General features: G+C 41.0%; 1 protein-coding gene across 1 annotated transcript in view; it reads left to right on the plus strand.

The window, feature by feature from the left end:
• The first annotated feature begins 2,672 nt into the window (after window positions 1-2,672).
• The window catches only part of mtrex (Mtr4 exosome RNA helicase), a 98,868-nt gene continuing 86,813 nt past the window's right edge, over window positions 2,673-14,727 (plus strand). The window contains 1 exon segment of the mRNA XM_052036933.1: window positions 2,673-2,782. Within this exon segment, the coding sequence (XP_051892893.1) occupies window positions 2,688-2,782 (95 nt within the window). The 5' untranslated portion in view covers window positions 2,673-2,687.

The following is a 14,727-nucleotide window of genomic DNA, read 5'->3' on the forward strand; positions in this document are numbered from 1 at the left end:
AAGCCTCCAGCCGCTGCACGCATGCGCCAGCGCCGGTGCCGACGTCACAGGTCCTACCCGCAATTCCGAACGACGCGCCGGAGGGGGTGGTCCTAAACACTGCGCATGCGTGGGGTCTCCTGCTTGTAGAGGTTGACATGCTTTGGGAGTGGAATATAGGAGCAAAGGAAAAAACAGGAAACACTCGGCAAGTCAGGCACTATCTGCACAAAGAGCAACAGAGGTAACGTTTCATGTTGCAGACCCTTCGACAGAACTCAAAGGGTTCACATGAGGGTGAACGAGGCAGAAGAGATAGAAGGAATTCCAGCCAATCTATCTTGTTCTTATACGCCTCCTCATCGCCATCTGAGATTTTACCAGCAACAGTGGAATCATCGGCAAATTTATTTATGGTGTTTGAGCTGTTCTTAGCCATACAGTGATGAGTGTGGAGAGAGTAGAGCAGTGGGCTAAGCTTGCATCCTTGAGATGCACCTGTGTTAATAGTCAGCAAGGAGGAGATGTTATTGCTGATCCGCACTGACGTTGGTCTCCCTATAAGGAAGTGGAGGATCCAGTTGTAGAGGGAGGTATAGGGGTGCAGGTACTGAGGGGATGATGGTGTTGAATGACGAACTGTAATTGATAAACAGTAGCCTTGCAGTTGTCAAGGTGTTCTGAAGCAGAGTGGAGAGCCAGTGAGATTGCGTGGGCTGGAATAGCTTCTTCCCCTCTGCCATCAGATTTCTGAACGACCCATGAACCCATAAACATTACTTCATTATTCCTTTTATTGCACTATTTATTTATTTTTGTAATTGATAGATTTTTATGTCTTTGTACTGTACTGCTGCTGGAAAACAAATTGTATGTCATATGTTAGTGATAATAAATCTGATTCTGATTTTGGTCTTGGCTGGAAATGTTGGCAATTCCTTTCACTCCGCAGATGCTGCTCGACCTGCTGAGTTCCTCTAGCAGTTTGTTTTTTACGCTAGAAGGAAATCCCATCAGAAAGAGGAACAGAACTTCTTTAAGGCTGACATTCCTGGAAAAGAAGTGGCAGTGGATTCAACAGTACAGCAAAATAAAACCTGCAGATGCTGGAAGTTTAAAATGAAAAACGGAAAATGCTGGAAACACTCAGATGAAGTGTCTTCGATCCAAAACGCCAACCTTGCCTTTTCAGCCAAAGAGGTTGCCCGACCTGACCAACCAAGTCCCTCAAGCATTTCCTGTCTTCAAGGAGCTGTATCAGACATGAAACTTGTGCTTTTTTTTTCCTACACTGGTGCCCACTGATATGTGATGAGTTTATGCCTTCTGGTCGCTATAGTGGCCCCTTAGAGGCCATTTCATGACCCAGAAATGTGCTGGATCACTGGAAAAGTCTCTGCTTCCATAATATGTGCAACATAGTAACCACCAGTTTCTCAAGGACGTTTAGGAAGATGGGTGACATTCTCCCCTTGCTAGTGACTCCCTTACAAACAATTACACTAGATGAATATAACACAGAATCACGTAAAGATTACAGTATAATAAAATTATAGGCCACGCAACAATGGAGTAACGATCTATCCTGGTTTGGCTGGGATATAAAACAAAAATTTAATAACAAATGTTAACAATTAGATATAATAATACACACATTCCTTTTTTTATTCCTTTAAAAGGAAATCCCAAAAATCTTTTACCAGCATGTAAAAAACTAAATAGCTTAGAGGGACAATAAGGTGACATATGCTTAGAAGGGAATGCAAGAATGAGGAATAGGATACTGGTAGAAGGGAAAAATTTAACAGATATTTGGAGAGGTTTGTGTTAATTAAGAAGAGTCAGAATGTAAAAGGCAGATTGGGTTGACTAATCTCATTGAATTTTTGATGAAGTAACAAAGATGGCAGAAGGAATGCAGTGGATGTTGCCTATATGGATTTTAAGAAAACATATGACAAAACATCACATTAGAGACTGCTTAACAAAATTGAGGCTTGTGGAATTGGAAGGGACAGCATCAGCTTGGATAAATAATGGTTATAGGACAGAAAACAGTTGAGGTAAATGGTTGTTTTTCAGATAAGGGGATGGTAGGCATTGTTCATCAGTGGTCAGTGGTTTTTTAAAAAAATACATGTATTTGTATACAGAGTAAACTAGTGCAAAATAGCTCTTGCCAATAATATTAAATGTGGCAATCCATTGTAACAAGACATAGACTAGGAGATGGAATTTAGTTCAAAGAAGTGCACGGTGATGCATTTTGTCAGATGGGATGAAGAAGGACAATATAAATGGAAATATTCTAAAGAGTGTGCAGGATCAGAAGGCCCTATGTGTTCAAGTGACTAGATTATTGCAGATGGCAGAATTCATGGAAGTATGGCTAGCAGAGGGTATGTGACCTGGGGCTTCATTAACAGACCCATTAAGTACAAAAGCAGGAACGTTATGCTGAACCATTGTAAGTTTCTGGTTAGACAGGGAACCATAATGGATCTAATGGCCTTCAGTGCCTTAACATATATGATTCTCTGCTTCATCGAAGATTTCCCGCATCTGCATCATTCGTTTTTGGAAATAAATCTGTCAGTGAATTGTAACAGGCGTTGCGCTGGAAGTCGCAACGCGCAGTTTATTTTGTTTCTTTCCGGCCACCCTTCTGGACTCAAAGGATTGTGGGACGCGTGGGTCCACCGGCCGAGATGGCGGATGCCTTTGGCGACGATCTGTTCAGCGTGTTCGAGGAAGATTCGTCGAAAAAAGCCAAAGGAGCGGCTGGTGGTGGAGGGAAACCCGGGTAAGAAAGACTCACTGCTGGTGACAATGTTGGCACAGAGGCATTGACAAAATACTGTTCGTCGTCAAGGCGAAACCAACCCAACGCGGAGCGCGTGTGAGCTCAGCTGTAAACCCGGGCCGGGATCGGCGGCGGCAGGGACGCGGTGCGATGAGGGATCCTGGTTGAATGTGAAGCTCTTTACACCGGTGGAGGAATAAACATGCAAGATACTGCATTGCAAACGGTCTTTTATATGGTTAAGACGTATAGGATATGAGTCCTATATGGTTACATGTTGCCTACAGCTACATGTACAACAGGACAGTCCCTTGAATATGTAGGACAGTACTGAAAAAGGAAATTAGGAGAGCATAACGAGACCATGAACTATGCTTGGCAGTTTAGATTGAGGAGAATCTTACATAATTCTAAAAGTATATTAGGAGCAAGTGGGTAGCCAGGGAAAGAGTAGATCCCTGCGTGTGTGGAGCCAGGAGATGTGGATGAGGTCCTAGATAAATACTTCTCCTCTATATTTACCAAGGAGAAAGACGTGGAGGATGCTGAGCTAAGGGAAGGATATGTTGATTGTCTGGAGCAAGTTGGTGTTAAGAAGGCAGGATGTTGGATGTCTTGGTACACATAAAGCTGGCTAAATCTCTGGGGACGAGTGAGATCCATCCCAGAATGCTATGGGAAACAAGGGAGAAGATTGATGGGGTCCTGACAGATTTTTGCATATTCGTTAGCTGCAGGTAAGGTACCAGAAGTCTAATGTTGTTCCTTTCTTTAAGAATGGCAGCAGAGATAAGCCAGTTATCTAGAAGCTGCTGAGCCTTGTGTCAGTGGTAGGGAAATTACTGGAAAAAATTAAAAGTGACAGCGTGTATGTTCATTTGAAAAGGCAGGGACTGATTTGGGAAAGTCGATGTAGTTTTGTTGGGGGGGAAATCCTGTCTCACAAACTTGATTGTGCTTTTTGAGGAGGTAACTAAGGCAATTGATGAAGGCAGGGCAGTAGATTTTTCAATGTTAACTTTAATAAGGCATTTGACAAGGTCCTGTTTGGTTGACTGGTTCAGAAGGTCCGGGGTCAGCTGGCTAATTTGATCCAACACTCTAGAGTAGTGGTTAAAGGATTTTGATTGGAAGTCTGTGACTAGTGGTATATCATGAGAATCACTGCTGGGACCTTTAATGTTTGTGTTTTATATTAATGGCTTGGAAGTGAATGTAGAAGGTATGATGTAAGTCTGAGGATGACACACAAATTGGCAGTGTTGTGAATAGCAAGGAAGGTTGTATAAGGGTACAGCAGGACACAGATCAATTAGAAAGTTTGGCAGAGCATTGGCAGATGGAATTTATACCTAACAAGTGTAACGTGATGCATTTGGGAAGTCAAATAGGGGTGGGACATTAACAGTAAATGGTAGGGCACAAAGGAATATTGATGAACAGAGAGACATTGAGGTCCAAATCCATAGTAACCTGAAAGTAGCAACTCACGGGGATAGGGTAGTGAAGAAGGCATATGGCATTCTTGCCTTTCAGAATTCAAGGCATAGAATACAGGAGTAGTGATATTATGTCACAACTTTACAAAACACTAGTTAGGCCACACTTGGAGCATTGTGTGCAGTTCTGGTTGCCACACAGGAACGATGTGATTACGCTGGAGACAGTGCAGAGGAGATTCACCAGGATGTTGCCTGGATCAGAGAACTTTAGTTATGGGGAGAGATTGTATAGGCTATGTTTTCCCTGGAGTGAAGGAGGCTGAGGGGTGATCTGATAAGATTATGAAAAGCATAGATGGATAAATAGACAAAATCTTTTTTCTCTTTGTAGGGTTATCAAAAACAAGAAGGTTTAGGGTGAGAGGTGGCAGTTTTAAAGGTATATGAGGGGTAAGTTTTTTTTCCACAGATAACTGGAATGCCCTGCCAAAGGAGGTGGTGGAATCGATACAGTTACTACCTTTAAAAGGCATTTAGACAAACACTTAAATGGGTAAGGCATAGAGGGATATGGTCCTAATGTGGGCAAAGGGATTAGTGTAGCTGGGCAAAAAGATGGGCACTGATGTAATGGGCTGAAGGAGCCGGTTCTGTGCTCGATGACTTATAGAGGAATGCTGTATATTTTGTTAAGAGCTCAGGTCATACTTAGCCTTCATTCGCTATCATCTTGCAATCAAAATCATATTTCATCCTATGCTTTGTCAACCACCGCACAAAAACTTTTTTGGTCGAAGATGATGTTGGTGGTTTACTTTCTTTTATAATCACTAAAATAATTAATGTCTCAATTGCCATCTGATTCTCAAGACTGGTTTAGATGAAAGCAGGGTTGAATTGGCACAATGTCATGGGGTGTATTATTGTCAACAGACTACTTATTGAAAACACTGTGTCAGCCAACCAGTTGGAGGTGGAACAGTATAAATTATTAAGAAAATCAATTTGTAACTTTGACAGCATTATGGACACCAAACTTGATTGATGGATGATCCAATCATCTGCACAACTGGTCAGATGTAACTAGACCTCATCAAATGCAATTTTACTTCAATGATGCACCAGCAGTATTTTTGTTAACATGGAATTATCAGTATATTGAATCAAGAAACACGAGTGTAGATATGTACAACAGTCAGGGATCTCCAAAGGAGCGGAGAAAAGTTGAAGTGTTTATGGAGGGAAATGCAGTGTAGAATAATTATGTTATGGTGGAAAGAGAAGTTGTGAAAATGAATTTACTACCAAAATGATTAAGAATGTAACTAAGAGAGTATGGTGGTGTGAACTTGTAGAGCTATGGAGAAATGATATGGTCAAATGATAAAAAATTAAAGGCAAAAATGCAAAACAAAATGGGGAAGTAATTCATACTGGATTACATCAGCAAAAGGATTTTACACAGATCAATTAAAATGGAAATGATAAAACTAAATTTAGTTTACCATGCATGTTTGTGAATGTCTGGAGCAACAGGGACAGATATTTATCTGAGAATATGATGTGACAATAACACAAACTTGCTTCAAAAAGGAGCAGACAGGGCTAGGAATTTTCCTGGAAACACAGTGCTTGGGAAGAGTAGGGAAGAAAGGATGAAGAGTAGCAGTGTTTATTAATGAGAGTATTACAGTGCTGGAGAGAGTGGGTGGCTCAGATAGAATCTGTTTGGTTAAATCTGAGAAATTGCACTGCTGGGTGTATTTTGTATATCACCAATTAGTGGGATATGTAATGAAACAAACATGAAGGAAGATTACAGAAGTACAAAAACTACAGGGTTCTTATAATAGGTGACGTTAATTATTCCCAGTGTAAACTTAGATATCAATAACATTAAGGGCAGAGAGGTTGAAGAGTTTCTAAATTGTGTCCAGGATAATTTTTAAGGCAGTGTGTTTCTGCTCCAACAAGGAAGGAGGTATGCAAGATCTGATTTTGGAGAATGAGATGGGTCAAGTGTATCAAGTTTTAGGAGGAGAATATTTAGGAGAAAGGGATCATAACATCATAAGATTTAGGTTAGGAGGAGAAACCTAAAGTAAAAATAATTAATTAGGGTAAAGCAAATTTTACTGGGATGAAAGTAGATCTGGCCCAGGTAAAAAGTTGACAAGGAAAACCATAGCAGAACAGTGGGCTGATTTTAAGGAATAGATGGTTCAGATACAATTGAGGCATATTCCCATGAGGTGCAAAGGAAGTACAAGTCCAGATTTCCGTGGATGATAAAGCAAAGAAAGCTTTTTCTGGCAATTATTGAATTGTAAATACTAGTCCGATCTAGGTTGAGAACAAAAGAGAGGGAAAGTGAAAACTAAAATAAAAGAATCTATAAGAAAAGATTATTTGCCATCATGAATGAAAATTCAGTGGTGCTGTATGAGCATATAAATAGTAAAAAGATAGTATGTGAAGAAGTGGGGTGTGTAAGGTATGGAAAGAGTAGTTTGCATTTTTTGTCTTCACTAGGAGAGAGGGTGCTTCTGAAGTGTTAGTGAAGTAGGAGACAATTGAGATGGTGGACACATTAAAAATTGATGGCACGGAGCTGAACTTAAAAATAGGTAAATCAGCAGGGCTGGTTGAGATGTCTCCTGGATTCTGAGAGAAGTGCAGGGGCACTGACCATAATTCTTCAATGCTCTTTGGATATGGAGTTCGTGGCAGAGGACTGAAGAGTTCCAGACTCTTCAAAAAGGGGGAGTAAGGGTAAATCAGTCAGTTTAACCTTGGTGGCAGGAAAGCTTTCAGAAACATGGAGCTGGGATAGAATCAATAGTCACCTGGTGGAAACTTAGTTAATTAACACAAGACAGTATGGATTTAAGGGCAAATCATGTTTAACCAAAGTGAGAGTTCATCAAAAAATTCTAACTGATATTGTTGAGGATAATGCAGTTAATGTATATGTGGACTTTACTTAACTGTTGCATAACAGGCTTATCAGTAAAACTGAAGCACTTGGACATTGATGATGTGGATATGAAGTTGGCTAAGTAACAGTCAACAGAAGTTGTACTGAATGGTTTTTTTTTTGTTCTGACAGAAGGTGATTTGTGGCATTCCCCAGAGATCCATGTCAGGGCCATTGCCTTTTTGGATCTAGAATAAAAACCAAAAATGCTAAAAACACTCAGCATCTGTGGAAAGAGAAACATTTGAAATATTAACTCTCCTTCTCTTTCCATTGCTGCACAGTGACCTGCTGAGTGTTTCCAGCATTTTCTGTTTTTATTTCAGAATTTCAGTCTCTGCACTTTTGTTTGATTTTTTTTTCATTTAGTGACCTGGACTTGGGGTTGTAAGGTAGAATTTCTAAGTTTGCTGATGACGGAAACTTAAAAAAACATAAACATAAGAAAAAAGGAGCAGGAGTGGGTCACTTGATCCCTCAAGCCTGACCCGCCATTTAAAATAATCGTGGCTGATCTGCCCCAAGCCTTGTCTCCTCTTCTATGCCATTTTCCTATTGTCTTCAATTCCCAGACCTTTCAAAAAATTATCTACTTCCTCTTTAAATATTCCCAATGATCTGGCCTCTGTAACCCTTTGCAGTAGAGAATTCCAGAGATTCACAACCCCCGACAAGAAGTTGTTCCCATGCACCTCAGTTTTAAGTGACTGACCATAATACTGTAACTATGTCCCTCATTGGATATTAGAGTTGCACAGCAAAGAATCAGGCCCTTTAGTCCACTGCATCCATGCCAATCATCATGCCCATTTATTCTAATCCCACTTGCCTTGCGTTAATTCCATATCCCAGTATGCTCTGTTCATTCAAGTATCGTCAAGGTGGCTCTTAAATGTTATTACTGTTTCTGCCACCGGCACCTTGTCTGGCAGCTCATTCCAGACTACTGTTTGTGTGATTCTCCCATGAACCATGCTGGACCCAATCTGGCGAATCACATAAATAGAAAAAAACAAATTAAAGTAGTGGGTTTTAGTGATGGAAAGTTTACTACATAATAAAACAGCGAAAGTATTGGTACAGGATTGTGAGGGGTATAGTGAAAATCAGAACATGACAGGAAGGTGCCGAAAATATAAGCAAAGGTGTGTGGCAGAAAATAAACCCAGAGTTAGTCGAAGCTCAAGACTCCTTACAAATGCTATGCACATTCCAATAACTAGATAGATGAGATGACTACACAACTAATAAGATATAAACATTAGAGAGAAATGGTTGCAGGATGATCAAGACTGGGAACTCAATATTCCAGGTTTTTCAAGGTTTCGAAAGAATAGGCAAAAAGGGAATGAGTTGGATAGCTTTGTTAATCAAGAAAAAAAATCAGCACAGTGCTGAGTCGAGATATAGACGTAGTGGATAGTGACATGAAATTGGTTTAGATGGAAATAATGAATAGCAGGGGAAAGAAAATATGGGGGGTGGGGGGGAGTAGTCTATAGGCCCCCAAGTTGTTGCTTCTTGGTAGGACAAAGCATAAATGGGGAAATGTCAAAGGTATGCAAGAAATAATTATCATAGGTGATTTTAATCTCGGTGCCTAATCAAACTGGCAGGGGTACTGTGGAAGAGGAATTTATAGAGTGCGTAAAGAGCTATTTCTCAGAGCAGTATGTTACAGAACTACCTGGGAACATGCTATTTTAGATTTGATCATGCATAGAGAGGTAGTATGAATAAGAGATGTTGTGGTTAAGGATCCCCCTAGGGAGTAATGATTACAACATGGTAGAATTCTGGATGCATTTGAGGTTGAATACCTGGGTCCATAACCCATGTCCACATAAGGGAATGTTGAGATGTCTGAAGTGAACTGGATAAGTAGGCTAAGGGTAGGTCAGTGGGTGAGCAGTGGTGGACATTTAAATGGCTAGTTTGAATTAGAAAGAGAGATCCTAGGAGAAAGGTAAACCTTCTGTGGTTAATAAAGGAGGTGCATGAAACTATTAAATCAATGGCTAGAGCATAAAAGGTGGCAAGGGCTAGTAGTAGACTAGAGGCCTGGAAATTTTACAAGAACCAGCAGTGAAAGACTACGAAGTTAATAAGGAAGGAGAATATTTATTGAGAGAATATGAAAACAATCATTATCATGAGGGACATGATATTTGGAAAACTAATGGGGCTAAAATCAGACAAGTTGCCAGGTCCTGATGGCATGTGCCTGAGAGTTTTAAAGAAGCGGCTAGAGATAGTAGAGCCTTCGGTTGAAATTTTTACTTGGTGGTATTGTAAACCGCAAATTGGATATTGATAAATCATAACTGCATACAGGAAGTAGGATGGACAGAGGAGTGGCAGATGACATTTAATCTGGAGAAGTGTGTGGTAATGCACTTTGAGAAGAATGAAGGGAGGCAAAATAGCATAAATGCTGGAAACACTCAGCAGGTTCTTCATCAGATCAGATCTGATTAAGGGTCCCGGACCTGAAATGTAATCTGTTTTTCTTTCAGTGTTTTTATTTTGAATTTCCAGCATCTGCAGTTTTTTTGATTTTCATAGTATGATGGATACTTTTCTAAAAGGGTCGCAGAGCAGAGGGACTTGGGAGTTTCAATACACAACTCATTGAAAGTGGTCAATAAGACAGATGCAATTCTAGGCTTTATTATTAGAGGTATAGAGTACAAAAGCAGGGATGTCATGCTGAACTAGTGAGTCGCTCTAGTAGACAGCTACGTAGGAATGATGGGTTGAATGTCTTCCTTCCGTGCTATAACAATTCTGTGATAAGTAGATTAAATACAGCAGTGAAGTTGATCAGCATGTGAAGGCATTTAAGGACAGGCAGTAAAGGCTGGGTCTTGCCCATGAAGGCTGCAAACCATGAATGAATGTAACAAAAAATGCATTACCATCACCAATTCCCCCTACTGACCAGGTACTTAAGTCAATTGGACACATGAATATTATAGCTATTTGAGCAGATCAGCAGCTGTGGTAAATGATTTGCCTCATGATTTCTGAGAGCCTTTCCACCAAGTCAAAAGTCAGTAGTCTGATGGCCTATTCTTCACCTGCATGAGTAAGTGCAGCTTCAAAAAGATTAAAAGATGTGCACCTTTCAGATCAAAGCAGTTGCTTGGCACCCAATCGTTTAAGTTAAAAAAAATGCTCCCTGCACCTTAAAAAAAAATTTGCTCTCTCCATCTTTGGCATGCTAGCTGTACTGTTGAGGTCTGGTTTATTCTCATTGGGTTAGGTTCAGCAAGCTACATCGTTCATATGCTCAAAACAGACACATTATTCTGGAGCTTTGTCATGGGAAGAGATCATTAGCTGAACACCAGATGTTTCAAGGATGTGCTCAAATCTCCCTGAAGTAATGCAAAGTCCCAGTTGACTCCTGGAAATCTCTGGCCCATGGCTGCTAAAACTGGAGAACGTTATTCTGTTGAGAACCTTGAAGCCATGCGTCAGGAGCACATAAAAAGCCTGAGTAAGCTGCAGATGGAATGCATGAGTAAGTGCAGCTCCAAAAAGATTAAAAGGCGTGCGTCTTTCAGATCAAAGCAGTTGCTTGGCACCCAATCGTTTATGTTTAACAAAAAATGCTCCCTGCAGCTTAAAAATTTGCTCTCTCCATCTTTGGCCTGCTAGCTGTACTGTTGAGGTCCTGACCCGAAATGTTGACCGCCTGCTTTTCTCCACGGATGCTGCCTGGCCTGCTGAGTTCCTCCAGCATCATAGTGTTTTTCATGTAGATGGAATGCACCACCTCTCAAATTGTGCACCTGCTCAGCCTGTGGAAAAGTCTGTGGATCCCAGATTGGCCACCTTCACTCACCTCAGAATCAGATTTATTGTCACAGACATATGACGTGAAATTTGTTCTTTTGTGGCAGCAGTACAAATCTATAAATTACAAAAATAAATAGTGCAAAATAAAAAAGGAATAATGAGGCAGTGTTCATAGATTGTTCAGAAATCTGATGGTGAAGGGGAAGAAGCTGTTCCTGAATTATTGAGTTTTGGTCTTCAGGCTCCTGTACCGCCTTCCTGATGGTAGTAGCGAGAAGATGGCATGTCCCGGATGGTGAGGATTCTTGTTGATGAATGCTGCCTCCTTGAGGCACCGCCTCCTGAAGATGTCCTCGATGGTGGGGAGAGTTCTGCCTGTGATGGAGCTGGCTGAGTCTACAACCCTCTGCAGCCTCTTGTGATCCTGTGCATTGGAGGCTCCATACCAGGCTGCGATGCAACCAGTCAGAATGCTCTCCACCATACATCTATAGAAATTTGTAAGCGTTTTTGGTGACATACCAAATCTCCTCAAACTCCTAGTAAAGTAGAGCCCATAAAGTGGAGTCCAGAGAGATGAACTAAGAATAAGAAGTACCATTTGCAAGATGCACTGCAAAAATGTCTCAAGGCTTCTTGGAAAGTACCGTACTCTGCTGTTATTGTCAAGCCAGTGGATCAATCCCGATTCAATAGTGAGTACAGAAGGGCATGTCAGGAGTAGCACCAGGCTTGCCGGAAAATGAGATGCCGATCTGGTGAAGCTGTGACAGAGAACTACATGTGTCCTTAGCAGGAAAAACTGCTTGCAACAGATGGAGCAGGTACTCCTCAACAATCAGTCTCAATGAATGAAGCTTTGAAAATGTGAGGTGCCGGTTAGCTGTGAATATTGGGGAAACTACATGAAAATGTAAAATGGTGAACGAACTATGCTTATTATTTAATGAAATAATATATGACTTGCAAAGGCCGAGGCAGGAAACGTGATTCTTCCATAGATTTACTATCTTTAATTTTTCCTGTAATCCAAGGAAAAGACTAATAAAGTTGCCAGAGAGAGCAGTAACACATTGGCATGGATGGATGATAGGCTTGCTAATGGGAAACGGAGGCTAGGTATAAATGTGTCATCTTTTCTATTTGGCAAGATATAATAAGTGATGCACCATGGAAATCATTGATGAAGCCTCAAGTTTTTACAGTTTATATAAATGACTTGGATGAGGGGTCCAACGGTATGTTTGATAAATTTGCTGATGATACAAAGTTAGATAAGAACGTAAATTGTGAAGAGGACATCAGGAGGCAACAAAGAGGTATGGAAAAGTGGGGGAGGGTAAAGATCTGGCAAATGGTATGTGTGAAATTGTCTATTTTGGCAGAAGAAGTAACAAAGAAGCATTTTTTTTAAATGGAGAGAGATTGCAGAACTCTGAGATGCTGAGGGATCTGGGTGGTCTTGTCCATGATTCATAAGAGGCCAGTATACAGGTAGTTAAGAGAGCTAACAGAATGTTGTTGTGTATTGCTAGCTGAACTGAATACAAAAGAAGGACGGTTGTGCTTCATATTATATATATGTGTGTGTGTGTATTTTATATATATAAAAGTGCATTGGTGAGACCACACGTGGAGTAGTGTTTCAAGTGTAAGTCCCTTATTTAAGGAAAGATGCTAATGTGGTGGAAGCAGTCAGAGAAGGTTTACAAGATGAAATGTCTGGAATGAGAAGGTTATGTTATGAGGAAAAGTTTGTCAGACTAGGTTTGTACTTGCTGGAGTTTAGAAGAGTGAGAGGGGACTTGATTGAAACATATAAGCTCCTGGGGAGTCTTGCTGGGGTGGCTGTGGGGAGGATGTTTCCTCTTTGGGAGAATCTAGAACTAGGGGCTACAGTTTGAATGTAAGACTGAGGTGAGATAATTTTTTTTCTCTGATCATTGTGTGTCTTTGGAAATCTCTTCCTCAATGAGCAGTGAAACCAAAGTTGACAAGCAAGGTGTTGAAAGTTGCCAGGGGTAGGGGAGAATGTGAAGTTGAGGTTACAATCAGACCAGCCATGATCTTAACAAATGGCGGAGCAGGTTCGAGGAGCCTAATGGCCGACTGCTACTCTTAATTTGTATTCATGTTCACTATTTACCAGAAATTCACTGACCAGCCACATAAATGTTGTTGTTGTCCCGATTTTGAGTTCCCACTTCGGTCCGCTGCAAATAGCACAGCTCCACAAGGTTGATTCGATAAATCGCGTTTATTAGCAGTATACTGTGGGAGAATTCTCCTCAAACTCTCATGCAGAGTCTTTATCGGAACTCTCCGCAGTCCAAAGCAGCAGACAGTGATTTAGACAGAGATTGTCACACACACTTAATGAATTCGGCTCCACGAGTTTCGTTCAGACCTCAGAGAACCAAAGACAGACATCGCACCTATTGTCCAACATAATTGAGTTATAATCAAGAGATTCAAAGACAGGTCTCACCCTCATTGTTTAAAACAAGCTTCCTCCAGTCAGTTTATTACACCTACCACCCTTATCGTCTAGTATATTGGCCTGCCACCAAGGCTCCGGACACAGCAATTAACACCTTATCCATTGAGTCAGCACCTTACGTGCTCTTGCTTGCGAGGTATTTTTTTCTATCAGCTATAGGTATGGTTGCAGTTTTTAACACTTTACTTCCGCATTATGACTACTAGAACAGGACAAGAGACTGAATATTCTGCAGCGAGAGGCTCACCTTTTGACAGCCCAAAACCTTTCCATCAACAAAGCACAAATTGGAAGCGTGATGGCATAATTTCCAATGCTAGTTGAGTGCTGCTCTGACGTAGCACAATGGCATCCTTCACCAAACATTTATCACCAAACATTCATTCCCTGAACCACCAGCACACTGGGGCTGCAATGTGTACCATCTACAAAATGTGCTGCATTACTCACCTTGGCTACTATGAGGACAACAGGTACATGGGAACACTAACAGCTGAACGATTGTTCTCCAAGATGCACACCATTCTGACATAGAAAAATAGTGCCCTTCCTTCTTTGTCATTCAATCTAATTCCTGAAACTTCCTGCCCAGCAGTATTATGCGAGTATCTTCACCAGAATTGTAACTGTTCAAGAACGAAATTACCACCACCTTCTTGAGGGAACATGGAAATGGACAATAAATGCTGACTTTCTCAGTGATGCTAGCATCCCAAAAAAATCAACAAATGAAAAGGAAATTGAAACATTTAGTTGGATCAACTTCTATTGGGAAATGTTTCTTTATTTCATATTGAAACAAAATATGTATTTTGAATGTACCACTGAGAGTAAATGTTAAGGTATTAGTGTCCAATATCTTGTTTCATGTATCCAGAGGTAAGACCACAGGACATAGCAGAATTAGGCCATTTGGCCCATCCAGTCTGCTCCGCCATTCGACTGTGATTGATTTCATTTTTCCCTCTTGATCCCGTTCTCTTGCCTTCTTCCCCATAACCTTTGATGCCCTCACTAATTAAATTTTAAATTAAGTTTTATTTACAGCGTGGTAACAGGCCCTTCCGGCCCAACGAGTCCGCGCCGCCCATTTTAAACCCAAATTAACTTACCCGTACGTCTTTTGCAATGTGGGAGGAAACCGGGACACCCGGAGGAAACCCACGCAGACATGGGAGAATGTACAAACTCCTTACAGACAGCGACGGGAATCGAACCCCGA

Source organism: Pristis pectinata, chromosome 2 (assembly GCF_009764475.1).
Source record: "Pristis pectinata isolate sPriPec2 chromosome 2, sPriPec2.1.pri, whole genome shotgun sequence".
Classification (NCBI taxonomy): Eukaryota; Metazoa; Chordata; class Chondrichthyes; order Rhinopristiformes; family Pristidae; genus Pristis; species Pristis pectinata.